The 26,129-nt window shown below is 41.0% G+C and overlaps 1 protein-coding gene across 2 annotated transcripts in view; it reads right to left on the reverse strand.

Moving 5' to 3' along the window:
- The window catches only part of LOC308115124 (protein spire homolog 1-like), a 39,930-nt gene extending 19,484 nt beyond the window's left edge, over positions 1–20,446 (reverse strand). For both annotated transcript variants that reach the window (XM_080472474.1, XM_080472473.1), the window contains exons 1-4: positions 19,749–20,446; positions 15,207–15,235; positions 4,335–4,571; positions 1,000–1,125 (exon numbers count right to left, since the gene is read on the reverse strand). In XM_080472474.1, the coding sequence (XP_080328600.1) occupies positions 1,000–1,125; positions 4,335–4,571; positions 15,207–15,235; positions 19,749–20,109 (753 nt within the window). In that variant the 5' untranslated portion in view covers positions 20,110–20,446. The remainder of the gene's footprint in view (positions 1–999; positions 1,126–4,334; positions 4,572–15,206; positions 15,236–19,748) is intronic.
- Positions 20,447–26,129: the final 5,683 nt, after the last annotated feature.

A 26,129-nucleotide genomic window follows, 5' to 3' on the forward strand; every position in this document is an offset into this window, starting at 1 on the left:
AACTGCAAAAACTACTGCAATTTGGTCAATATTATACAGTCGAAAACACTGGATTTCAACTCAACTGTTCACATACACATAATAATCTTGTAGATTGAATACAATGTGATGATGCCGATGTCTATGCCTTTATTTAGAAATAGAGGACAGATATTTTGCTGTGAAGCTGTCTTACTGATATGTCAGGTTTTGTCCCTCACACAGGAGAAGATAAAGTGACATAATAAGACATGTCGGATGTAATGCCACAACATGAGTAATGCAGGATTGTGTTGGTGTATACATTCCCTTCATATCTGGATGCACAGCCATTACCAGGATGCCTTTCTGCCTCAGCTGACTGCGCCTGCACTGACACACAGGACACTGCTATCTGTCTGCTGCCCTCACGGCTCTGCGTTTGCTCGGCTATTACTCACCACAATCCAACCTAAGTGTTTTTTTTTTTCTTTTAATCACAGACGCAAGAAAAAAAACGGCCCTCTCTGAATACAACTGCTCTGCTCTGTCGATTTCCTCACTTGAACCTTTAATGCAGAAGAGCTAAGAGAACCCGCTGAGCTCACTCGGACTGCTTCGTCATTGTTACATAACTATTGTTCTCTTTGTCTAAAACTCAGATATTTGGTACCTTTTTTTTGCTTCGGTTAACATGACATATGGCATTTGAACAGCGAATTCAAATATCCATGCCATGATTTTAAAAGTCCCGACAAAACCTTGCCAGTGGTCCCTCGGAGGAGAGTGATGCTGGTTTGTGGTGATTTGGTTCATGTAAGGTCACAGTAGTGAGCTTTATAGATGCAGTAAAGGTCAGCGATCATCCTCTAACCTTCTATATGAAGTAAGAGGATTACGTTTTCTCTTAAATAAGACATGATCAAGCAACATTATCAAGTGATCTCCAAGGCCAGTTGCATAAAACGATTGTTTAACGGCTTCAATTGCAACTCTGATGAAGGTTTTATGAGTTTTATTGTGTTATTGTGAAAAACCCACCTCTTTGGCACTCCTGATCTTCTCCAAGAAAGTCCGTAGCTCCCGAGTTTCTGTGTACAGAGCCCGGCACACGGCCTGGTAGTGACTGGGGGCGTCCGACACGCTCGGCAGGTGAGCTGTACAAAGCTACAACACACAGAGGGATGCATCTTCAGTCCACACAGCTGCATTTAGTGAGAACAACCACAATTGTGTAAACGTCAATCAAAGCCAATCAACTGAGTCAATGCTATAAAAATATAGTTTTAAGTGAAATCAATAAGAATTCTTAAAAAAAAACAACAACGAATGGACACTGAATAAAAGTATAAACGCAACAAAAGCCTAAAGCACACCTGAGCAATAATCCTGCTGTCTAATCAGCGTCTTAATGCTGCACCTGTGAGGTGGATGGATTATCTCGGCTCGCTAACACAGATTTAGGCACATTTGCGAACAATGTTGGAGAAAAATAGACGTTTTGTATACATAGAAAAAAGTCCTAGATCTTTTGAGTTCAGCTCATGAAAAATGGGAGCAAAAACAAAAGTGTTGTGTTTATATTTTTGTTCATGGGTGATTTTTTCTAAATAGATGGCAGCATTTGTTGCTTCATGTTTAAATGTTTTGTATAGATGCAGCCTCATATGTGTTATTCAGCTCTGTCATGATGAAATGGATTTCCATGGCCAACTTGGTGTTGAAACTATGGTAAACAACATCCTGCATCATGTTTACATCCTGCACCCTCTTTACATGGTTGACCTTTGAACTGTGCTGGTAGACAATGTGTCTTATGTGTTACTGGGCATATGCAGTGATTCACACTGTAGAATGTGATATTTTCAATCAAATACCCAAAATGATTTGCACATCATTTCATTCTGTTTTAAACACATTTTACACACTCGCTCAGCTTTTCTGAATGTGAGAGTGTACACTAGTTAAACATTATTATGATTATTATGATTATGAATATGGTTTGATAACTACACCAAAAGGGCAACAACAAAGATGAATTTTGAATCCACCCATCCATCTTCTAATTCATTTAATCAAACTGAGGGTTTACAGGGTACACCCCATGTTACAGGACAAACACAGACGGACACTCATACAATCTTATATTCACAAATAAGGGAAATTTGAGAGCCACCAATGACCAATTAAGCTCAAATGCGCACGCAGGGAGAACAAGGAAACTCCACACAAAAGTGAGGAGAGAGTGTGAACCACTACATCACTGCACAACAGAGCTTTGATATTATCTATTATTATATCAACAGCATATTATCTGCCTCATAACATGTACGGTTCAAAGATGGAGTCAGACTAAGAGACTGAAGCACTGCTTTGGAAACATGAAAATATCTGTAAAATATTGTTTAAAGAAATGGTATTGACATCTGAACACACACACACACAGACACACACACACACACGCGCACACACACACACACACACACACACACACACACACACACACACAATGAAGCCAGGATTCGTTGTCCTTGTTTTTCTCAGTGTGACAGAAGGCACCTTCAGTTAGGGCTCAGCATGCTCTTGGCAATCACTCGTATTGACTGCCAAAATTTTACTAAAGCCCCAAAAATACCAGACAACTGTTTCTGTCCCCTGTGCTCACTTTCTCCTGCACACAACACGGCACAACAGAATATGTTGGAAGGAGGATAATTACATAACATGACTTTGCAATTTCAACAGGGAAATGACACTGACTGTATAAATGTGGTTGTAAAGTTAAATCCATTCATAGTGTAATCGAGGGTTAGTACAGTGGGACAAAAGGTAAACTGTGGGAGTGCAGAGAGTGAGGGCTAAAAGGTGAAAGTACAGAGAGAGCGATTGAAACTGACAGCGAGGAAGCCATCGGGCCAACCAGACTGCCACACTGCTACGATACTTCTCCTTGGAGAGCAGTTTTATGAGTGTGTGTGTGTGTGTGTGTGTGTGTGTGTGTGTGTGTGTGTGTGTGTGTGTGTGTGTGTGTGTGTGTGTGTGTGTGTGTGTGTGTGTGTGGTCATTATGTAAACAGCGTGAGGCCATGTGAGGACTGACACACTGACTCTCAGCTCCATTGGACAACAGAGAAAACATCCCTTCGAGTACAGATGAGGCTGGAGGCCTGGCTGCACCGTGATGGTAATCTCTCATCTCATTCTCATTTTCCCACACAAACTTCTTTTCCACGACAGTCGCCCTCTGAGTCTGTTTCCTGGAAGCTTTCATGTTCCCTTCCTATCATGCAGAGAACACTTTACATTAACAGCTGTTATCATTTCATCAAAATAACATTTATGATTGAAGAAAAACATCCCCAGTAAGCCCCAGTTTGATGAGCAAAGATTTACATAGTAATAAATTAACATCTAATAGGTACAAATCATATTCCATTCATGATAATGTTCCACTACTAAACTAACACACTTTCTAATAGTCCTAAATGCAGGGATTTCGCACAAATATAAATATATCGACTTAAAGTGCACAAGTACACTAAAAGTGACCACTTATCTGATTCTACGTAGAAATATTCAAAATATAAATAGGAAAAATGTAATAATCAAAGCTGCATTAAAATGTTTTATTCATGACATGAGGATATGCTCTCAACGCCAGCTTTGAATAAAGTATGAGCCTAAATTTACTACTTTAGAATACTGTTGCTTATATAAACAGCCCAGGGCCGCTGTGTGATGATAACTTTAGTGCTGATGTGTCTCTTTGGGACTACAGTAAAATACATCAATATTGACTTTACTACTATGCAAATGAAATCCTATTAGCTGCTAAAGGAACTATCTTCATTTAACGCACAAATGAAAGGATCAGATAGCACAGCTGAGAGATTCATTTGTAAACAATGTGTTTATGACGACTATCTCGCTTAAGGGATTTAAAAGAGGTAATAAATATGACCTGACCATTCAGACTGAGGCCTCTTTGAGAAACATCAGACATGAATCAAACTGACAACCGCATATGAAAATGGCCTGGATATATTTGTGCTGTTCAGACTGTCATATAACACATCTTTTATCATCATCATTCGGTTTGCTCCAGATTCTAGAAAGTCTCCTGCAGATTATCCAAAGTAGCTTTGAAACGCTGCTTTAGTTGGAGGTGGGTGACAGTTTTTGGGGTGTTCTACACTTCAAGTAAATGTTTACGCCAAAAATCTTAATAACTGTAGAAATAAGAATTGATTAGTGCAACTTTAAATTTGGACTCCAAAGTAGTTTTTTTCACCTAGAAACTCCACGATCAGTAACCAAGTATATTTTGTTCAAAATTTGTTTCATCAAAGTAAAGAGCCACTTCCTCTGGCAACCTACCCTGAAGATATCTCTGTAGCCCTGAACACTGGAAATGTCATCCGAGTCGTCCTCGGCCTCGTCCTCTTCCTCCGTGGCCTCGTAGCCTTCGTCGGGGCAGGCGTCCTTCTCGGTCTCGGCCATGTTGGTCATGAGGTCGATGAGCTGCTCCAGAGGCGGGCTGAGCTCTCGCTCCTCGTTCTCCTTCAGCCCATAGTCCAAAGCCTTGTAGATCATGATGCCCAGAGATTCGATTACCTGCAAGAATCAAACAGAATATGAAGACTTTGAGGAGAGCTAATTATCTGAACACACAGTAAAAGACAAATCCATCCTGAGAAGTATGAGCTGCTGAAAAGTCAAAAGTGTACAAATTGTACTATGCTGTGTATGCATTCACTTGGTTTGCTTTGTGCATTGTTCCGTGGTTTGTAATCGCCATGAGAAAAAAATAACAGATATGGATTTATGCCCTTGTTATGCAATATGATCCTCTTTTGTGAGCCAGCCCCGAGCTGAACATCTGTATTATGGTGACCTTGTGACTCGTTGTTGACAAAGCTCCCTCGGCCATTCACACACATTCAGACGCGCCTGTTGACTTTCAACCAGCTGACCCCGCCATAAGATTACTGATTGTTGACCTCATGATGAACAAAGAGATCATCGTCATCATATCATACAGGTTGTTGTGTAGTCGCAGCTTCATAAAGGATTTAAAAAATCTGAGGGAAACGTAAGGAATCCTTTGACTGAATTTTTTTTTTGACAGATTTTAAACAGATTTGTGAAAATGTTCACAAATTTCTAGCCTCACATTATCACTCTCTAAGTTGGCCAAGGTGACTGTTCAAGATATTTGATTTGAACATTTAAAATTGAACAAAATCACACCACAAGTGCGACACACGTCTCTGCTGTCTATGAATGTCTCCAACATGCTGCAGATACTCATGTTACAACCACATATACGGCGCTTGCTATGATGGGATTCTCTATAGATTTAATGGCAGATTGTAAAGTTTAAAATCATTTCAACTGTTATTGTACAGTTTGCACACAGCTGGAGGGTTTGGCTCACTTAAAGGGGACATATCATGCTAAATCCACTTTTTTAGCCCTTAAATGCATTTTGTTGTATATTTAGAGTGTTTAGAAGTACAGAAAAGTTCAAAGTAGTCTCTTCAGGTGCTCCGTTGATATCTTTATATTCTGTTTTGGTCATATTTTGCGATCGGTTTCGATTTTTCTATTCTCTATTACGTTTTTTGAACAATGACGTCACAGTATTCGCAGCGGAACTGCCAAATTAGGACATCGACACTTCGAGCAATCCGCCATTTTTGTTTCTCGCTGCGATTTTGTAGTCCAACCTAAGGGTGCCGAAGTTACGAGAGGATAAGTCGAAATGTTCGGTTGTTGGATGTAGTAACCCACAAGCTTCGTTACACCGTCTCCCAGCATCAGAACCTTTTCGAAGTGCCTGGTTGAGTTTTATTTTTCACAGAAATGTACCCACATCTGTGGGTAAGGTCATTTTTGTGTGCACGAAGCACTTTAAGGATGACTGCTTCAGCAACCTCCGCCAGTATAAAGAAGGATTTGCCGAAAGACTTGGTCTGATTGAGCGGTCAGTTCCTTCTATCTATGGAGACGACGAACAGAGCACTTCGGTAAGCTGTATATAACGCTAAAAAGTGTGATGATAAGACGTCCCTGTCATTGTTTTGTTAGCATTAGCAGTTGCACCGTCTTCATATGTTAGCGCTGTGTGCTCGTTTTAGATTATAATGTAACTTCTGTGTTAAATAGTCGTTGTAATACAGGCAGTATTGTAGTAGTGGGCATGGATGGAGAAGTTAGTGTAAATATAGTAACACACCATTGCGTTACATCCATATGAAGACGTTGTTCTGCAGGTGCATCATCGTCATTTTCATCTCGCTCCGCCGGGTCCGACTCTGGCTCCAACATGTATGGCTGGATGGACAAATCTTCCGTTGTTGACATTTTGTAAATGTGTGAATATAAAGTTTCTGCGCCGCTAGATAATTGTATCTGTTCTATCAAACTACAAAGATGGCCGAACAGGGTGGCGTTGAACCGAGTGTCACCTCTGCAACCTGGAGAGGAGGAGGGGTATGAAGTGTCTCATTTGCATTTGAAGAGACCGCCCCAAAACGAGTTGCTCTCAGAAGCACATCAGAAAAGGGGTTGAAAAGGGGCCTGTGGAGCTCTAATAATGAGGAATTCAGACCCAAGCATTGCAGTTCCGCTTTATATAGACCACAACTGTATGATTTATATGTAAAAAGGAAGGATTTAAAAGCATGATATGTCTCCTTTAACTAACTCTTGTACTGTTGCTCTGAGCTGATCGCTGAAATGATACGAAACACTGTCTGTATACTGGCCTGTCCTTCCCAACAGGGATCAAAGTAGGAATCCAACTCAAGATTTGACGGGTATTAGAACCACTGAACCCTGGAAGTAGATGTCAGCAAGTGAAAATGCTGCAAAAAGTCCCGCTGTCCTTATAGCAAAACAGGGTGAACTCTAAATAAAGCAGTGCAGTTCCCTCTACAGCATGAGCAACAATCATGCAATTAAATCTCAACCGTCGCTCAACTTTGGGATTAATGCAGTACTTTCTGTATTTTCACATTTAGAGGTATTGATCTGTAGAAAATAAATATGAATTTGTTGACAGGTGACAATTACAGACTTTCCAAACCCTTTGGTAGAACCGTATAAACAGACTGTAACCATTGTGACAGTTACAATAAATGTCTTGTATTACAACAACTTTCATATTATTTTAATTTGTCTACATTAAAATGATAGAATGACCTGTGAGCTTTGATATCTAGTACAAAAGCCCTAGGTATTCTTTTAATAATAAAATCGATTTGCAATGTGATATATGGTACCTTATTTACAACCACTAAATGTGCTACAAAATAAATCTTTCTTATTTCTTAAAGGCCAGGGGACGGTACATTTGAGTAGCCAGTAATTTGAGACTCACGCTAGAGAACACCAGCACTGCCACAGTCAAGATACAATACAAAAAAGGAAAATCACAGAGAGGGATTATTCTGCCGCCCTGAGCATTTGGAAAAGACTGTGAGTGGGTGAGACAGCATATAAACAACCAAGGGAGAAGACAGGCGAGACTGAATGACGAGATGGGGGAGGGGGACTGAGAAAAAGACAGATCAGAGGTATAAATGTGTCACGAAGGCGGGAATATTAGCAATGAAAGATGTGATGAGAGGCACCGACTGGATCGGAGGTCAAGGAGGGCGGGGAAAGGTGAGACCCGGAGAGAAAGAGGAGCATGTGTGATTTTCTGTTCTCCTCTTCCCCCCATCAGAGTGTAATCACTGGGACCCCTCGGGGGGGGCAAATGGCTGAATGCAACCTCTTTGTCTGAGCTCCACCCGGATCCACACCCCACTGATATATGAGACCATGCAACCCATCACACACATACAGAATCCTCCAGGGACCTTCTGCAGCCTCGGGCTATGACAGAGTAGCGCGTTGTAAACAATCGGATAGATCAGTTCATTTAATTATACACATTTAAATGTTCAATTATTTTTAGATCACTGAACATTACTCAACATTTCTATAAAAGACCAGTGTTGTTTCCTGTAAGATGTCTTAAAACCTATAAAATCATGACGGCTTTGAGAAGATTCTGAGGATACATTGATCGATCGATCTGCTCCTGCACAGGTTAGCAAAGGGTTTTGTGTGTAATAAGTGTATTTCTAGACTTATGCTTCTAATATTGAGCAAAAGGGGATTAAACAGAAATAGAAACAGTGAGTATGAAAAACCTTTGACCATGTTTTTTTTTTTTTTTAAACATTAAGAAGCCCACTTATAACCTAACAAGGCTTTTGCATGTTAATGAAATCAAGCATAGATGTAACATCCGTATACTTTTCGAAGAACCAGACTTCAGCAAATCTCATCTTGTAACATTCACTTGTTTTCAAAGACACCACATCCAGTCTCAAAAAAACAAACCACAAAAAGATTTTTATACAAGATCTACACAAATCTGGTCCTGGATCTCAACGGGTTAACTCAGAATCTGAGCGGTGCCCAGTTATGTGTTCAGTTATGTGTTCAATCTTATAGGTTTCCAGCATGTCAAGTTCATTCATACACTGAAAGTAATTGAGTTCTCCATTGGACCAAAGCGCAGTGTCCATTTATAGAGAGAAACGAGCAGATTTCTATATTGTTGGTAAAATATCTGCAGCGACCTGCCTTCCAAACTGATATGTTTTAATGCTACAAACCAAAGGAACTTTTTTAAGGGAAATAAATGACACCCTTGTTTCAGCAGGTTGAAATTCCACCAATGATTCCTCGGATCTGGATATTTCCTGCAAATTACTCAAGATAATCCTTGGTGATCCTCAGTCAGTCAAAGGCCAAGCGAGATTGCTCTGTACAGCATTTACATTGATTATGTCTGGATTGTGATCGATAGAAGGTGGACTGGGGCCTCCCAATGAAGTGCCTGAATAACCTCGGCTCAGTCTCCTCGTGGCAAAAAAGTAGAAACTTTGCTGTCAGCTCCTTCCAAGATGAGCGAACTGTTCATACTAAAGAGGAAAGTCTCTCGCTCTGAAGAAAGCTTATTTCAGCTGCTCGTATCTGTGATTCCCAGAGCTGAGAGAAGGCTGATCGAACCAGCCAAGTGAGAGCTTTGTCTTACGGCTTTGTTCCCTCTTCTCCACAACAGTCCATTACAGCAGCTCCATTAATGCCACTGCTGTCCCAAGCCTTTGGCTATAATCTGTCTCCTCTTTCCCATTACTCCAGAGGAAGACCCTCACAGAGTTGAACTCACATTGCTTTTTAAAAAAAAAAAAGATTTTCAAAGAAAAAAGAAATGTCAAGTTCATTCAGTAGCTATGTAAAATGGATCAATTACAGTCTGTAAAATGTGACGTTTGTTTGTTTATTCAGCACATTTTCTTTCCCTCCAGGTTCATCCAGGCCTAGTCTAAAGTCTTTAAGAATTTATGTTGAAACATAAACAAACATTTGCTCAATTTTAAATGACTCATCATTACATCAAATAAAAAAAAGCAGCTACTCATTGGAAAACTGATGTTTGGGATAGTTATGTTTAATACCTGTTCTCTTGCTCAGTTATTGGGATCCAATCTTTATCTTTGTTTATTATGTTGGCAGTCGGCATCACCAATTGAGGCAAATGCTAAAAGCACTGCAACAGTAGAACAATAAATACATTGATTACGAAGCTGAAAGTCCCACATGGTGTTTTGTTCCATATGTGAAAAAATTGTTTTTCAGCTGTCACTCAAGTTAAACAGAGACTAATGATGGTATTTTTCATGCATTCGTCACAAAAATTGAAATTATTGGAAAATTACAAACAACTGCAGTAAACTGGTGCTGTCACCATGGCTGTGGGGCTGGAGCTAATGTGTCTCCGTTCTACATTAAAGTCTCCCCGACTGGTTCCCAGGCTTCCAGGCGACCGAGCGTAATGACGGGATGGAAGTGAGGAAGACGTGGGGAGGAGAAGAAAAAAAGAAAAATGAGGAGAGGGACGAAAATGTCAACCAAAGGGAGATTTGCCAGTGCTGCAAAGCAGCAGCAGCCAGCACTCCAGACAGGAGCAACATCAAACAGCTTGGCTTGAAAATCTGAATTCCTGTCACGGAGAGGAGGCTCATTGGCCAAAGGGACAAAAAAAAAAAAAAAGAAACTACAGCAACGCCCTGGGAAAGAACTTCTGCAAATACTGCAAAACCTCACTTGAACTTTGCCTTAAACAAGAGACTGACATTATTTTCATCAAAGGATGTAAAAATCCTGTCTGTGACAGTCCATGAATACTGATAACAGGTCGATAGAAGTGAACTGATGTACAGGACAGCGTAAATACAAACCTATGGACGGCTGAAGCCAGAGGTTTGGCGGCTAAGTGGAATACTACCATATGAGTGGAAGAACGCTTTTCAAGCTCTTCTGACGTCTGCATTCAAACGTCTGTAATGCTGGAGGCTGGGTGTGAGTCGTTAGAAGCCTTGGGGTGGTGGAGAAAGGACTGCACCTTACCTGGCTGGGTAAATTGTCTTGACATCTGTTCAACGAGTTCGAGCCAAATGCTATAAAGGTCCCAACAGTTATGACAAAAGGACTGGGTGTCGAGTCAGCATTGTTCAAACTGAAACATTGATGGATTTGAATCCCAATTGTTGATCTGAAACTACCATCACAATGTGTCAGCTGCAAGTTTAAGATACTTAAACAGATATATAAAAGATGCATGAATAAACATGGGAAGAACTGTCGTCCTTAGTTGAACACAATGATCTCTCTGCCCAACATAAACCACATATCAAATATTTATTTGTATGCACTCTGCTTCCTCTTGGAACAATCCTGTATTCTAAAGAAGAAGCCAAAGTTTCATTTACAGGTGTGGCATACTGATCAAATTACCTTCAAGCTGCACAACCCGAGGTACAAGGAGCCAGCGTTCAGCAGGATAAAACAGAAGCTCACGTTAACATGAGTGCACATAACATTTGCCCTAGTTAAGGTACATAACAGATTATGCAATGGGGCCTTCTGGGTAACCCTGGCCAGGTGTCTGCTGCTGTACATGTTTTATGCCGTACAGTTTCCTGCGGTGTCTTCATTACATGCATCCAAACATAGACTGTAACTACCGAAACATTTTTGTTAGATTTCAACACGAATCATTCACCATAATTTGAATTTAAAAGATCTACTTCACTGCTATTTTGCAGGTGGATTGACAAAGATGAATCTGTTGTCTTACAATTGTGTTTTTGTATTTCCTCCGTGTCCAAACCTTGAATCACAAAAGAAGTTTAGCACCAGGCAGATCCATTGCAGATCAGTTATTGCAGCATGATGCACATTTAGTGAGGTGTGTCTATGAGCGATTAGGAGTAAGGACTGAGAAAGGTTGAGACGGAGCACACATGGAGAGCGAACGTGCCAACGAAACACAAGCTGTTCAACACTGAATTGCATTAACTTGAGACGTGTTGCTTTATGTGACCAAGAAATTGTTCCAATTCAGCCAATTAAAGGCCAACGGAAATCTGTGACACCCAGAAGACCCACATATCATATACTGAAAATCTGTGCGTTCTGGTGTTAATTCTATCTAACTGTGGGAAAACGACAGTATTTACAGAATATTACAGGTTTTGTTTATGAAGCTAGAATCTATTGTGAATAATGTTTGTGTTTTCTGCTGTATAGCGCTGTGTTGTTATTTAAGTATTCTCGCAGCATTACGTGACAGTAGAGCAAAGCTGCACATAGGAAACATGATTTCTAGGTAAATTAACCTGAATTAAAAGCTTACAGAAACAATGAAGGCATTTAAAACATTTATATCCCCTCATTAACAAGGTCACAGTAATTAGGCCATGAAGGAGAAAATAAACAGGAGCTCAACCTCCTAATTTTATAGTATTGTGTTATCATTATGCCACCTTTCTGTTAATATTAACTGTATATAGACTCACCTGGTGTCATTTCAATTCAATCAAATTTAACCTTAAATGTTTCTCTATTTGTAATTCATTAGTATTGGAAAATATGTCCAAGTTGGCAAATGTGTCTGTCAAATATCATCACTTCTATTGTTGTTGCAACATGTTATGTTTCAGTTTTAACCTTTTAAAAATAAGAGCAGGCTGAAATCTCTGACACAAACATCATCAACAAAAACGACACTAATACTATAAAATTATAGTCGTCCAATCAAACAGAAGAACCTATAAACCTTACAAGAGCATATAAACCATTTTACATGCTTATTATACGACTCAAACCCCAAACCAAACAAATTATTAAAAAAAACTAAATCCACACAGCGTCATCTTGTCAACCAACCTACCACATTTTAGACGTTAACGTTCTGATATTTGATGCCAAATTTATAACATACATGACATATTAAAAGCAAAAAACTCCATAGATTAAGAAAGAGTAAAAAAAATAGGCTCAAAGAACTGATAAATATCTGATTCATGTGGGAGGTTCAGCTTAATCTTCACCAAACATAGAAGACGACAACTCTTTGGTGTTTAACGGGAACTCAGTGATGCTTGCAAAAGATGTAGAAATGCTCCGTGTTGCTTTACTTAAACATCTTGATATAAGTTTTACAAGCATACCAATACAACAACGATGCTAAGATGCCACATACTGTGTGAACACATCCTGGATTGAGTTTCAGTATCACCAGGTTTAGTCTGTTCACATCTCACAAATAAGAGGTTCTATCATACCAATGGCTGAAGGGAAAATGGGAACAACGAACAATTGAAAAAGTAAAACATTGAATGTTTCTCTAAAATTCACAAGAAATCCATCTGATAGTTGTTGAAGTTTTTAGGTTCGGTCTGAAGAAACACACAATATTGCCAATTCCAAGGAAGCAGATGATTAAATGATTATAAAACAGTCCACCTAATGAGTGATTTGAAAGAACTGATCGGATCAGGAAGCCATTCGATGAACCTGTCCTGAAAACATATGATTTCACGGAGTCATACACAAGCGGAGGCGATTCCTTTTCAGCCTCAAACAAATGCTTTCTCCGATTGTTACGCCTGACTGTGCTGCTGTGACCCCTGACTGTCATATGACCAGGCAGCCATGGTTGCTTGGGCTTTGCTGGCAGACTTGAGATCTCCAAGAGGATTTCAACCACAGAACACACATTCTTTGGCTACACTGACGTAATAATGATTTTCTGTTCAGAAACACTGTATGTAACACTGAGCTCCGATCACATTCCAGCCTTTAAAGCTCGGGGAGCATGCACGGTTAACCTACAGGAGGGGAATGTAATGAAGCATAATCCAGAAACGTCTGGGGCTACTGCATCACGAGGCCCGGGGTTGTCTAGCAAGCACAGAGCATGAACGAATTCCTCATAAAAAAAAGAACCAGCATACATAGTTTGTACGACATCTGAGTGATTGCATACAGCACTGCACTCCCAACAACCTCAACTTCTATCGTGATGAATTGCACACAGACGGTACAGCGTGCTGCGCCGGTGAACTCGGCTCACTGGCCACGAAGAAAACAGCATCATCTGACAATCAAAAAGGGCGAATTCACGAGAGCTCACGCTGCGTGAAGATAAAGTGTGTCAGCCCTCGCCACACGTGTGTTCCTGTTCAGTCGGCGTTGGATGTTAGCGGGATGGCCTTTCATGCCCCCGAGAATCGAGCTACTCTCTGCAACTTGACACAAGTTTTGCATTGTGGGAACTCATTTCTGGTGTAAAGCTGCTTACAGAGGATTTGTCTGTATACTTTGACACTCACTGACTTTACATTTACTACTGTGTTGTGCATGATTTATTCCCCGATGACCCGTCTGCTAGTGGAGCTCTATCACCCCGCAAGAGATCCTCACGCAGCCTTACGCTCACAGAATTCATACGGCAGCTTTGAAATTCGTCAAACTCCCCGACTGCGTCTGCTGAGTGCTTTCACAGAACAGAAATCTCTGCAGAAATGGTCAAATCATCCCAGCACCGGTTAAATTTTCCTGAAAAGCAGAAGCAAAGCAGCTAACCACCCGATACTGTAGGGAGGCCTTTTCACAAGCTATGATCACAATCATTAGCGGCAGCTGCTGATAGAGCACAGAGTGTGCATGCTGTGGAGGAGGAACAGCTTTACGAAGCGCTTTAATTAGGGCTGAAACTCCTCCCCGAGCTCCCATCAAACTAGAGGCCTGGGTGGGTGACATTTTCAACCAGTCAATCAGAGCGTCCAGCTGGGAGCGCCGGAGCTGAGGAGGAAGGAGCAATCAGTACAGCAGCTCCTGTCTCCTGTAAACTACTGGTATTTACAGTTTAGAACGGCTCTATTGTTCTCTGTCTGCGTTGTAAAGAAGAGATCAATCAAATCTCCACCTTCATATTGAATCATGAGGGTCTGTTGAATACCGTTGTGTGATGTGACATGAGGAACTGAAGTTCAGAGCAACACCACGTTTTTCAAGTGCAACTTTGAGAAGTTGAAGGTTTTGAGATTTCGTCTCAGGACATTCCTTGCACTGAGAATTAGACACTGAATTGGACTTGTCCCAGACCCATATGGTTCTGTCTGCCTCTATGGAAGTCTTGGCTCCTTGACTCATGGAGGATGCAAATGCCCTGGAATTTCACATTTCTGGAGAAAGGGTGTTTATCACCTCTCAGGTCTAATTGGAAGGATACTACCATTTGATCCTGTGGTACATAAATATAAATATGAAATAGATAAAACAAAACTGAAAAGGTTTTTTTTAGTGACTTTCAGTCAAATTGATATAGTTCTAATAAAAAAATAGATCATTCAAAAAGTTGAAGGTATTGATCACTACATTTGCACAAAACATTATGCTGTCAACACAAGAGTGTCTTCTGCATATAGGGAGTGTTGGTCCTGATCATAAGAGTCAAGAGATTTTTTCATTCTTCTTCCAGTTTTGATAAACTCACATAACCATCAATACTTTCCTCATCTGAATCATGACAAGAAAGTTAATAAATGTCGTTCCTATTTGGTGAATGCGTTGAAAACACACACACACACACACACACACACACACACACACACACACACACACACACACACACACACACACACACACACACACACACACACACGTAATGTGATTTTGCTCCTGTTTATCACCTTGCAGAGAAGAACTGCTGCCTTGTAGTTGTTATGCAGTGTGTGATTTTGTGTGAAAACATACAAGAAGGCACAGTCACATAATGCAGCTCAACCCTCTATAATACTGTGATGATGAGATATAATAACTGCATCAGTTACTCACCTCTGTTGTTGTGCAGGGGCTGTGTTTACCTGCAGGGATAGAAGAGAAGTTATAACACTCAGTAAACAAAAACAAACAACAAGCTGACATGCTCAAAGAAATAGTGACTGGCATAACATGCTTCAATTTCAGTGTGTAAATCATTTGTTTTACATTTAAAACAGCTGTAAATAGAGTAGAGGATGCTTAATAGATCACACTAATAATTTACATTGTCTGACGGCTTACTGAGAGGACATGTTTCACATTTTATTAGTTAAGAGAAACGAAGCATGCTGAAAATAATGGTGAATGCTTATGAAAGAAAAATGTAAACACACACAATCAATCATCGTTGTACTGCATCATTAAAAAGAAAGTAACAACAAAATATAGCAAAGGACCAAAACTGCCAATACAAAGTCTGCTCACAATGCTTACTGCCTTTACACGTCATGATGACTTGTGCTATTCGATAATTATTTGACTGTGAAATCCATCCATCCATCCATTTATTAGCACCGCCTCTATATGATAAAGGTAAAACTATTGTTTTCTCTTGCTACTTTAAAATAAACCGCAATGTGTGTGCTGGCCGAATGAAGGAATTTCTCACATGTGTCTTGAGAATACTTCAATGACAAAATATGCCTACGATCGTATGTGAGCCATCGGTTTTCTCTGCGGTCCAACGGCCCTCGCAGCTCCCCTTATCAGAGATTAGATATTCACTTTCTCATTAAACACATTTCAGCGAAAGCCCCCAGTACTCTACTCATCCCCGCCAACTAGACCCGTTTTAATGAAAGCCCCGTTTCATTTCCGATCACTTTATCGGTATGAGAAGCATGTGACCAGTGACGACAAAACTCTTCCGAGAAGCCGCGTTGCATGAATGTACTCCCTTTAATAAAGTAGACTGACTTTAATGCTCCCCCAGGCTACCTCAGCCTGAGCTTTTCTGTCATGAATAAACAGCCTGCGAACAGATGACCCTCTTAACAAACACTGGTTTTGTATTATAACACGCAGAAACGCACCAGTCCAGCAGCTCTGACATCACCCTGCGACCTGAACGTGCATCAGCAGATTTGAATGTCATGATGCTCCCAGGACAAGATGTTTCCTATGTTTGTTTGCATGTACTGCGAGGACGGTGAGCAGAACAATAAATGTGCCTGTTTAAATATCCTAACGCACTTGAAAAGACTAATGGCGTGAAGTGAAACCATTTCTGAGGAGTTCCCCTATCCTGCTGGGTTCAGATATAATGCAAAGTGTCAGGTGTCCCAGATAAAGTGCTGAGTAAAAAGAGCTCAGACAAGCTGTGGATTTGACCCACAACAAGCACTAAAACTAGCTTTGTTTGATCGGTTGATGAGATGGGAGCTTCCGAGATTCAAATCATTATCTGTTTGACAAAGATTTATCTCATTATTTACATGAATGACTTTCCCCAGCTGAGCTTATTGAATCAAGGACCAAGTTAGTGCTGAACAGATAAAGTGGCAATTAGACCACTAAAGTATCCTGGAAACTCAAAGCAGCTGTGTGGTTGGATTGATCAATACACTTAGAAATTACTCCGGATATAAAAAAGATTACCCAAAGAAATGAGGTGAGCTTCACCATGAGGATTTTCCAGTGTTAAAGATTGTATAGGCCACAATTTTTTTTTTCTTTTTAAATGATTGAAGAAAACAGTAAATGATTGAGAATACGTGATTGGTAAGCATCAACTTACAGGTAAATGCCATGTGTTTACAGTTAAACTATTGGGGTAAATGTATTAGAAAAAAATAAAATAATAAACTAAAAATCAACTTCTCTAAAAAAAAAAATCACAAGAAGGTTTAATATTGCATGGCAAGCAGCAAACCACCACATCACTATAGCGTAGGAGATAAATATAATGGAAGAACAGCTAAAAAGATTTTAGATTGTAAACAGACAAGTGACTGGAATATATATTCAAGAGCAATTCCAATGATCCTCATTTGAAATTGTTAAAGTATTTCTAACGAATCTCAAACTTATTTCATAAAAGTGGTTAATATAATGGTTGTATGTAATATGTAATATAAAAGTTGAATGAAAAAAGCTGATAAAAAGCTGAAACTTACCACGTGTAAATAAAAAATCAAAGGTAAAAAAGTGACATAAATCTGCTTGATTTTCTTTTATTAAGGTCGTTTAAAAATATTTATAAAATGTTTAATAACAAGTATAGCATAAACTGTGTTACTGGTGGATAAAAACATGGAACTGGACATGAATGTTGCTGAAAAAACCTAATTATAGCTATAAAGAAATATTGAAGAGTGAAAGCTATATATCCTTGACAATAGAGATCGTATTCAGACATGTTTAAAATGGTCAATTTCTAACAATGTTTTGTGTGTAAAAGAAATTTAAAGCAGAAAAGTTGAAAGGGGATAGTCCCTGTTTCTCTTATGTATTCAGAAACAAGCATGCAAATGTATTTTACTTATAAAGTTTGACAGCTGGATATAAGCTCTCAGTCCATTCTGTGTTTGTGTTGAAGAGGTTTTAAGTTTTGTCAGTTGAAAATGTGCTTTTCTTAAAAACTTGTTGTGGTGTTCAAATGTTCAGTATTGACAGAAAACTTTGCTTTCCTGCAGAAGAGGTTCAATAAATTTCTGATGCTCAAACGTTCAACTGTCGCGTCACAAAGACACATTTATTTCAGAGTGCAGGAAATGAACATGTGTGAAATCACAATCACTGTTACATAATCACCTCCATATAATTAACTGTGATCCACTCTAAATGAACATATCTGGGACGAGGCTGGTTTATTAACAAGGGAACATTTTCTCCAAATAAAGATCATTGCAGGCCAGAACTGATCCCAGCAGACAATGAGACAGATTATAAACTCAACAATTCACCAGTTCATCAAGGAGTAGAAAGACGAAATCACCCACACCCACGTGTACACACTTAAGGGAAATTTACAATCACCAATTCACCTTAGACCAGGACAAAACCAATTTCCCCAGACCATGCAAATGCAATACATAAAGGCCTTTAAATCAGACTCATATATTGTCACTGTGAAGGGAGGGGGCTGCTAACCATTACCCTACTGGGTGGCCCCCAATGAAAACCACTGAATAAATCATGGCTAAAAATTTCTTTAAAAAAAGACTTAAACTCTGCATGATCCAAATGTTCATACCAGACTTAGAAATATGCCTTTCATTTTTTTTAAAGCCTATTTTAAATAATAAGACATCACACCAGTAATAAAAGCCAAGAATCCCCCCCTTCTAATGGTCGCTTCCATGTTCCTAAAAATAGCCCATTCATTCTAACCTTACAGACAAACAGGCCACAAACAGCAGCATCTTCACAGCAGAGCCTTTCACTTTTCCAAACACACACACACACACACACACACACACACACATTAATGGCCCATTTATTAAATCAAAAGTTATACCACTGAGTTAAGCACGGCACCCTGGGGTGCTAGAGTAAAGTCCATTACAGGCGGAGAAGGACGAATAGCCCCGGAAGACATTTAGTCCATCAGCTCTTTGCTCTGTGAGAAAACGTAATCATAGGTGAACATAACAAACTTATATATCGTGTCTGCATGAAGTGTGTGTTATCGTCCACAGGCACACCCATCCAGTGAGCTAACACTCACATCACATGGCACAGTGTCATCTGCTTTGTTTTGGCTTGAGTCTTGGTTTATTCCGTATTCATATAGCAAGAATAATCCAACAAAATGTCGAATCTCTGTCCAAAAAGAGACATAATGCTCCATCACACACAACAAAGCTAGAGTTATAGATCTATAGGGCGAATCAGAGAGACATTTTGTAATCCTATTGCAGTGAGTTTTCATTCACCACACAATCCTCTCTGCCTCTACCGCATAGGGTATTTTTAGACACACCAACTGGGTTTTATAAGTCTTTACAGTTATTATACATGTTGCTCATTGCCGTATCAATAAAGAAGGGCTGCCATTGCAAAAACAAAGTTAAAGCCGATTCATGTGACATTGTGGACGCATCACTCCATGGCTGTTATTCAGACAACATGGGAATCAAGTCCTTGATCTGATCACTGTCCCACGTTTCAGCTTGTAATCAAATGGTTTAATCAGATGGAGCGGAATGAACACCCTGATCTGATATGAAGTGGTAACAACACACTCATATGATGCTCCACACACACACACACACACACACACACACACACACACACACACACACACACACACACACACACACACACACACACACTGGTTGGGGGAAATGGGTGAAAACACCTGGAGCCAAGAGAGGGGGCAGGAAGGGAGATTCCTTTGTGTACCAGTGGGGTCATGTGAAGTGGAGCAGTTGATATATCCTGTTTCAGATTACACACTAATCCTGCAAACAGCCCAGGAGCAGCTGATCGCGTAAACACAGGGGCTTCAGGTGTGTGAACATGTGTGCAGATGTGTTAAGAACAATCACGTCCCTTCTCGTTTGAAATGCAAGTGGTGTGGCCTCGAAGTGTCAGCATTACATAACACTTTACCTCCACAGTCCTGGTGGTCCACCCTGACAGTCCCGTCCTTCTGGATCATCACATCCCCGGCTCCTGCTATCCTCCGCGGGGCCGCGGGTGCGGCTGTCCGGGCCGCGGCGGAGCTCCTCCGGCCCCGCTGCCCCCTCGCCAGCGTCCTGCAGCACTGGTAACACACCGCCCATGCCTGCTCCTCGTTGATGGGCTGGCTGTAGAGCCTCAGTATGTCCTCCAGGGACAGCTCCTCCGCCCCGGGATCCTCCGGTGAACTCATGGCGTTGTGGTGCTGCTGCCGGTGGAGGTGATGCTGCGGCTCGTCGCGGAGAGTCGCCCCCGCCGCCCCGTGGTCTCCGCCGCAGCGCCGCTCGGCCATCCTTTCATTCTCTCAGCACAAGAAGCTCAGCAGGCCCGAGGAGGAGGAGGAGGATGAAGAGGAGGAGGAGAAAACTCACCGGGATGCATTGATGCTCCCCTCCGGCTCCGACCTGCACCGGGAAGCAGCGGCGACTCACCGGGAGGATTCCTCCCGTCACACCGTCGCTCAGGTCCCGGTAACAGCGGCCAGAAGACACCGTGTGTTTACGATGCACGATGGATGTGTGTGTGTGTGTGAGAGAGAGAGAGAGTGAGAAAGAGTGTGAGCGTTCCCAACCTCCCTACCCAGTCTCACTCCATCACATGATCTCTCTCTCTTTATCTCTCTCACACACACTCACACACGCGCGCGCGCACGCGCACACACACACCTGCTATTCCTGGTGTTTGCGATGAATCACATATTAAAAACAAAACCAGAACAGAAAACCACAGCCTGTGTCACCTGGTAAAAGGTGCTAGTCAAGAGTAAAATTTGGTTTATTCCTACAATAGCATTCTCGTGTCAGTTGTAATCTGTGTTGTGGAACATGTGATATATAAAGTCTCAGTTGGACTGATAGCAGGTGAACAGGCTGTAAACAAAGTCTAGCTCATGACAGCTGGCCACGAGTTTGCTGGTGGACATAAATACAAAACAATAGGTTTCTATTTGCAAAATCCAAACAATAATAATGTTTCATCTCACCTGTGAAAAGTAATCCCCCGAGCCCTGCTTTGCTACTCCCCAAGGTGCCCTGCTGCCAGATTCCCTGCGATGTGGCAGCCTATGCGTCGTCTACTCTTTATTATGTCTGTGGGGGATGTTTGTTCAGGAGAAATCACACTCCACAGTGGTGCTGCTGTGTTGCGGAGATGATCAAACTTGCCACAGACAGAAAACCATGCCAAAAGACTGAATAACTTGTAAAATGTCTATTCTTGGTCTTTGATTTGGTGAAAGGAATTCCCAAGTAAAAGCAATTTATGTTTGTTTTGTTCTCTTTATGACACATTTATTGACTGATGTGAGGAACACTCCCGAGCAATTTGTATTCTGGAAAATAGGTGATAAATCCTCAAATACTTCAAGCACCAATATTTATTATATCAAATGGTATATTTCTTATAATTAGCAGTAAGGTCTGTTAATACAGAAGAGAATTAGGGCCACTCAAGAAAAAAAAAAAATTGAAATTAAAACAAGTTTCTTCTTGCTCAAAAAAACACATCTCAACATTGTATTTTTTCCCCCAAAGTGCAGAACAGAGGTATTGGCATAAGTTCACAAGAGAAACACACTCCCAACACCACACTAACATGCCTGAATACAATGTGTTTAATTAAAGAGTTTCATCCACAACAGCCCAAAACAAATGACTCCTTACATGTCTGACAGAGCACGTTACAATGTGTTTACAAGATGAGTTAATAATCTGATTACTCCAGAAATCACATGACTGGAGCTAATTCATTGATGATCTCAGCGATTAATAATTTTTTCTTTCCAGGAGCTCCTCGGGAAATTCTGCAGCATCCTAAATAAGATGACGCCGGAGAAATTTGACCCTCTGATGAACCAGGTGACTGGTCTGGAAATAAACACAGGAGAGGCTGAACGGTGTCGTGGACCTGGTGTTTGAGAAGGCCATCGCCGAGCCCAGCTTCCCCGTGACTTATGGGAAGATGTGCTGCTGCCTTGCCACTGTAAGCATGATTTATTCATTTTTGGCTCAGGTGACAGAAAATTCATTGCAGAAATGCACATGTATCTGTGGGTCCGCTCACTTTCTTTGTCCTGTATGAAAGAAAAAATACAGTCTTAGACCAGTTGTCTGGAATCGCCACCTTGGGCAAGCAGGGAAAATTCGTGCTTTAAGAAATGTGAGGATGAAGCAAATTAATCCATAATGAAAGCCCAGATTTTGTGAATCCGATGTTTTGACCAACCAACGTGAATAATCCTCTGAGAGAAACTTTTGTCTTAAGAGTACTTTTAAACGGTATGAAGGTAAGAATATCTTCTTCTAAAAAAAGAAGACAGATGACTGAAAGATCTATAAATGTAGAACTGCTTTGTGCCACACTGCAGAGAACAGCACTCTAAACACCAGTGTGGTGGGATATTCAATATTAGACATTATTAGCGGTCCGCTTCTTCTCCTAACTTCAACCTCTGTCTGTTAAACGTCCAAATGAAGGATGACGCCAACAACACAGTGAAATTTGGCCGCCTGCTGTTTAGGCGCTGCAGAGAAGAGTTCCAGAGGGACCAGGAGGCTGATGTGAAGTTTGAGAGGCAGCAGAGTTCAGGAGGAGCCGGAAGAAGCTCAGGTCAAGGCCCGAAGGCGCTCCATTGGCAACATCAACTTCATCGAAGAGCTGTTCAGGCTGAACATGCTAGCAGACGCCATCATGCTCAACTGTGGAGAAGGTGCTGTAGAGCCACGATGAGAAGTCACTAGAGTGTCTGTGTAAACTTCTCACAACCAGCGGCAAAGGACATCGACTCTGAGAAAGCCAAGGTGAGACTGAAAAAGCCAATTTATGGATCCAGCACAGTTTGCAGACATTAGTGAGAGTTTCTGTTGGGAATTGATCCACCGTTTGTTGTTATGCAACAGAGAAACAAAAATAAAACTATGTCAGCCTCAAATGCATCATTATTACACGGAGATGGAAAAGATCATTAAGGAGCAGAAGACATCTTCTCGGATAAGGTTCCTGCTCCAGGACGTCATAGACCTGAGATCGGTGAGTGTTTGGTTTAGATGTTTGCTCGAGTCTGAAGTCCTGTAAAGCTCATGCTTTACCTACATTGATTCATTTTCAGGATTTCTTTAACTTCCTGACACACAATAATTTTGTACTGCTCACATTTTGATTGCCCATCGACCTGAAGTCTGAGTAATGTTTAATTCATTTTCTTTTTGCGATATTACAGTTGTAAATATTGACAGATTTTGAAAAGTTGGGAACATTTTCACTCCTTAGGATACAAATGGATGATTTCAACAGACATCTGTGCTGTCAAATACCTGAAAGCCCCCTCAAGTCTCACCCAACACAAGCTGAATGTGCTTTGGTTCTCTGAATAGAAACTGCAGAATACGACACAACTCATTGATCCATATTATTAAAAAACATTTGTTTTTCTCAGAACAACTGGATCTCTAGGAAATCTGGCCAGGGTCCAAAAACTATTCAGAAGATCCACAAGGAGGCTGAGATGGAAGAGCAGGAAAATCTGAGAAAAGTGCACCAGCAGCTGTTTTCAAAGGACATAGAGCGACCGAGAGATCAGCGAGGGAGAGAGCAGAGAAAGAGCAGAGAGCCTTGATTGGCTTCAGACCCGGACTTTGGACACGCCTGATCTAAACAAACCAACTGATATGATGCGCCTGCTTCTGCTTCATCACATTATTCACATCTCTCATCTCATCTCCCACTGAACCTCCAGTTGATTGGGCTGAACAGCTCCAGCCCCGCCACGGTGCCGTCAGAAAAGATGTTTTCTGAGGAGCTGAGCTGCCAGCTGGACAAACTCCAGCTGGACAAACTCCTCCTGGACGGCACGGCCAGTGACCAGCAGCTCTTTGAGTGGGTGGAGGTATGAAAATTAACCTTTCTATAAGTGGCAGACGAGCACAGATCCTGAAGAGCATCAGGGAAGAGATGTGACCCTCAAGTCCCTCAGGGCCGCCTTTGTGTGTCTGCGGGGGGAGCTAGAGGACGACTGAGAAAGCAGCTCGCCAGGCGATGTGGCGGCATCGGACAGCATCATAACGGCAGAGAACACTTTGAAAATGGAACCACCATTGTGATTTGGAGCTAAATAAAGCTTTGATGTGTCAAAAACTCATGAGTTCTTCACTTGATCAGTGGAAATGTGGGTTGAAAGGTACTTTTTTTTTCTGATAAAGTGAGGTAGTATGTCAAGCGTACAGGGCTCAGTTTTATTATTATCCCCACCAGTGGCGGCTGGTCAATACCAGCCGCCACTCCTTAATAATCAGAGACTCACCACCCTCTATTGAGAGGGCGGTGAGTCGCTGATTATTAACTCTGTCACGTCTTCTCCTTTACCATTTGAAAGGAGAAATTTGGATGAAAAGCTGCAGGTCAGGTTCAACTTTCTCCAACGTAGTTATTTTTAAATGCACACACAAAGAAATGTGTTCAGAATTTTGCACATGTGTCCAGGTTTGTTAACGTTTATAAATGTTTGGATATGCTCTTATTCATTAATGACTGAAAATCTAAGCTTAAAACTGTTAAAGCTGTTTATTTTGCACTTTTTCTGAGGTTTCTATCAAAGCATTCTAAAATGCTGTGAAAGATGTATTGATGTGTTGTTTGAAACTATACCTGTTATCCATTTTGTTTTACCTAAACTCAGACTAACTGTCATTTCAAGTAAGCCAGCCCCAAAACACATTCATTTTTCTAAAAGCATCTGCTTGTATTTGTTTACAAGTATGTAAATAAAAAGAGTAAACCTAACCAGTGGCGGCTGGTGGTAAAGAAATTTGGGGGTGCGCACTGGAGGGCGGGTATTACAAGAAAACAATAAAAAATGTAAACATAAATTTTGCTTTCCTCTCCGTCAGGCCAGCAAATTTTTCAATCACTTTCTGATTGAAAGCTGTCATTTCCCAAACAAGTCTCTTTTCCATGGAGAGCATGGCCAGTGCTTTAAGCCTCTCCTGGGTCATGGTGTTCAGGAAATGTTTTTTACTCTCAAGGTGGAGAAGCACCTCAGCTTCTGCTGTGGTCATGGGTGTGGTGATGATGATCTTTAAAAGAGTTACAGTTCCTGAAAAGACCTCTTCTACACTGTTCTCCGTGAAGAGCTGGAATAGGTCCACAGCGCCACAACAGGCTCTGAACTCTTCTTCGTTGTAGATGAGACTTCAGCTTGCTTCCATTCAGCATTGGGTAGGCCTTCACGGTGCTGTGCAGTGCAGCTTCAGGAAATGATCTGTGATGTTCTTCAAACCTGTCCCTCTGCAACAAGGTTGCACAGACAAGATGGTCTGTGAAGGAGAAGCGCTCCCTGGTGTGTCCCAGAATGGTGTTGCAGACCTACACTACCTAGAATGAATACAAAAACATAGAGAAAAAAATATGTAATTAATTTAGGCAATTTTGGTGACACTGTTACCCTCTGTTGCTGCAAGACTTTGGAAAAAAAAAAACATCTTGCTGTTATTTTGACTACTGCAATTGCCTATATGATTTGATATCATTTTGAATAATTTTCATTGTCATTAAAAAAGAAACCCAGAAATAATTGTGGTGATTGGGTGATAGGCTGTAACATCTCTGCAAAATGACAAGGATATATTTAAAATGGTATTTCAAAGCACATTTCTCCTCTAACAAATATTACAACCTCCAATGAAACATGGACTATGACAGATTTCTACAACATAGACTCACCTCTTCTGCAACCGTTTGACGATCCTCTGAACTGAGTACCCAACGTCTCTTTGCTGGCAGAGAGCCACTGCTTTCCTCACCCATGGAATGGAGAGAATTTCGGTGAAGGATAAGGATAAGTAATAATTATAATCAAAAAGGGGAAAAGAGATCATGTAAATGGTGATCATTCATAATACTAACATAAATAACTATTACCTGATGTTTTGTGTGTCCTGTTGAAAGTGCTACATGCTCCCTTTGATGTGGACAGAATCTATGTTCTTCTTCTGGAGCTTGGCATAGAGGAGGCCCACATGTGGCATGATGTGGTGAAAAAGCTTCCAGAAAAAAACTTAAAAGTCCTTATGTTGCAGCAGCATGGCCATGGAAAAGAAGCTGGCAAATCCACCCAGGTCAGAAAAAAAGATTCTCACCTTGGAAATGTGAGAGGTGGCCTGCTGCATGATCACGTTGAGTTAATGCACATAGCAGTGGATATAGTGGGCATTTGGGTACACATCTTTGATTTTTCTCTTAACACCTGTGGTGGCACTCCTCATCACACTTACTCTACCATGGGCCTGGAAAATGAGCTTACTTTTCTGATCCTCAGAA

This window comes from Lipophrys pholis (assembly GCF_963383615.2).
Source record: "Lipophrys pholis genome assembly, chromosome: 9".
NCBI classification, from domain to species: domain Eukaryota; kingdom Metazoa; phylum Chordata; class Actinopteri; order Blenniiformes; family Blenniidae; genus Lipophrys; species Lipophrys pholis.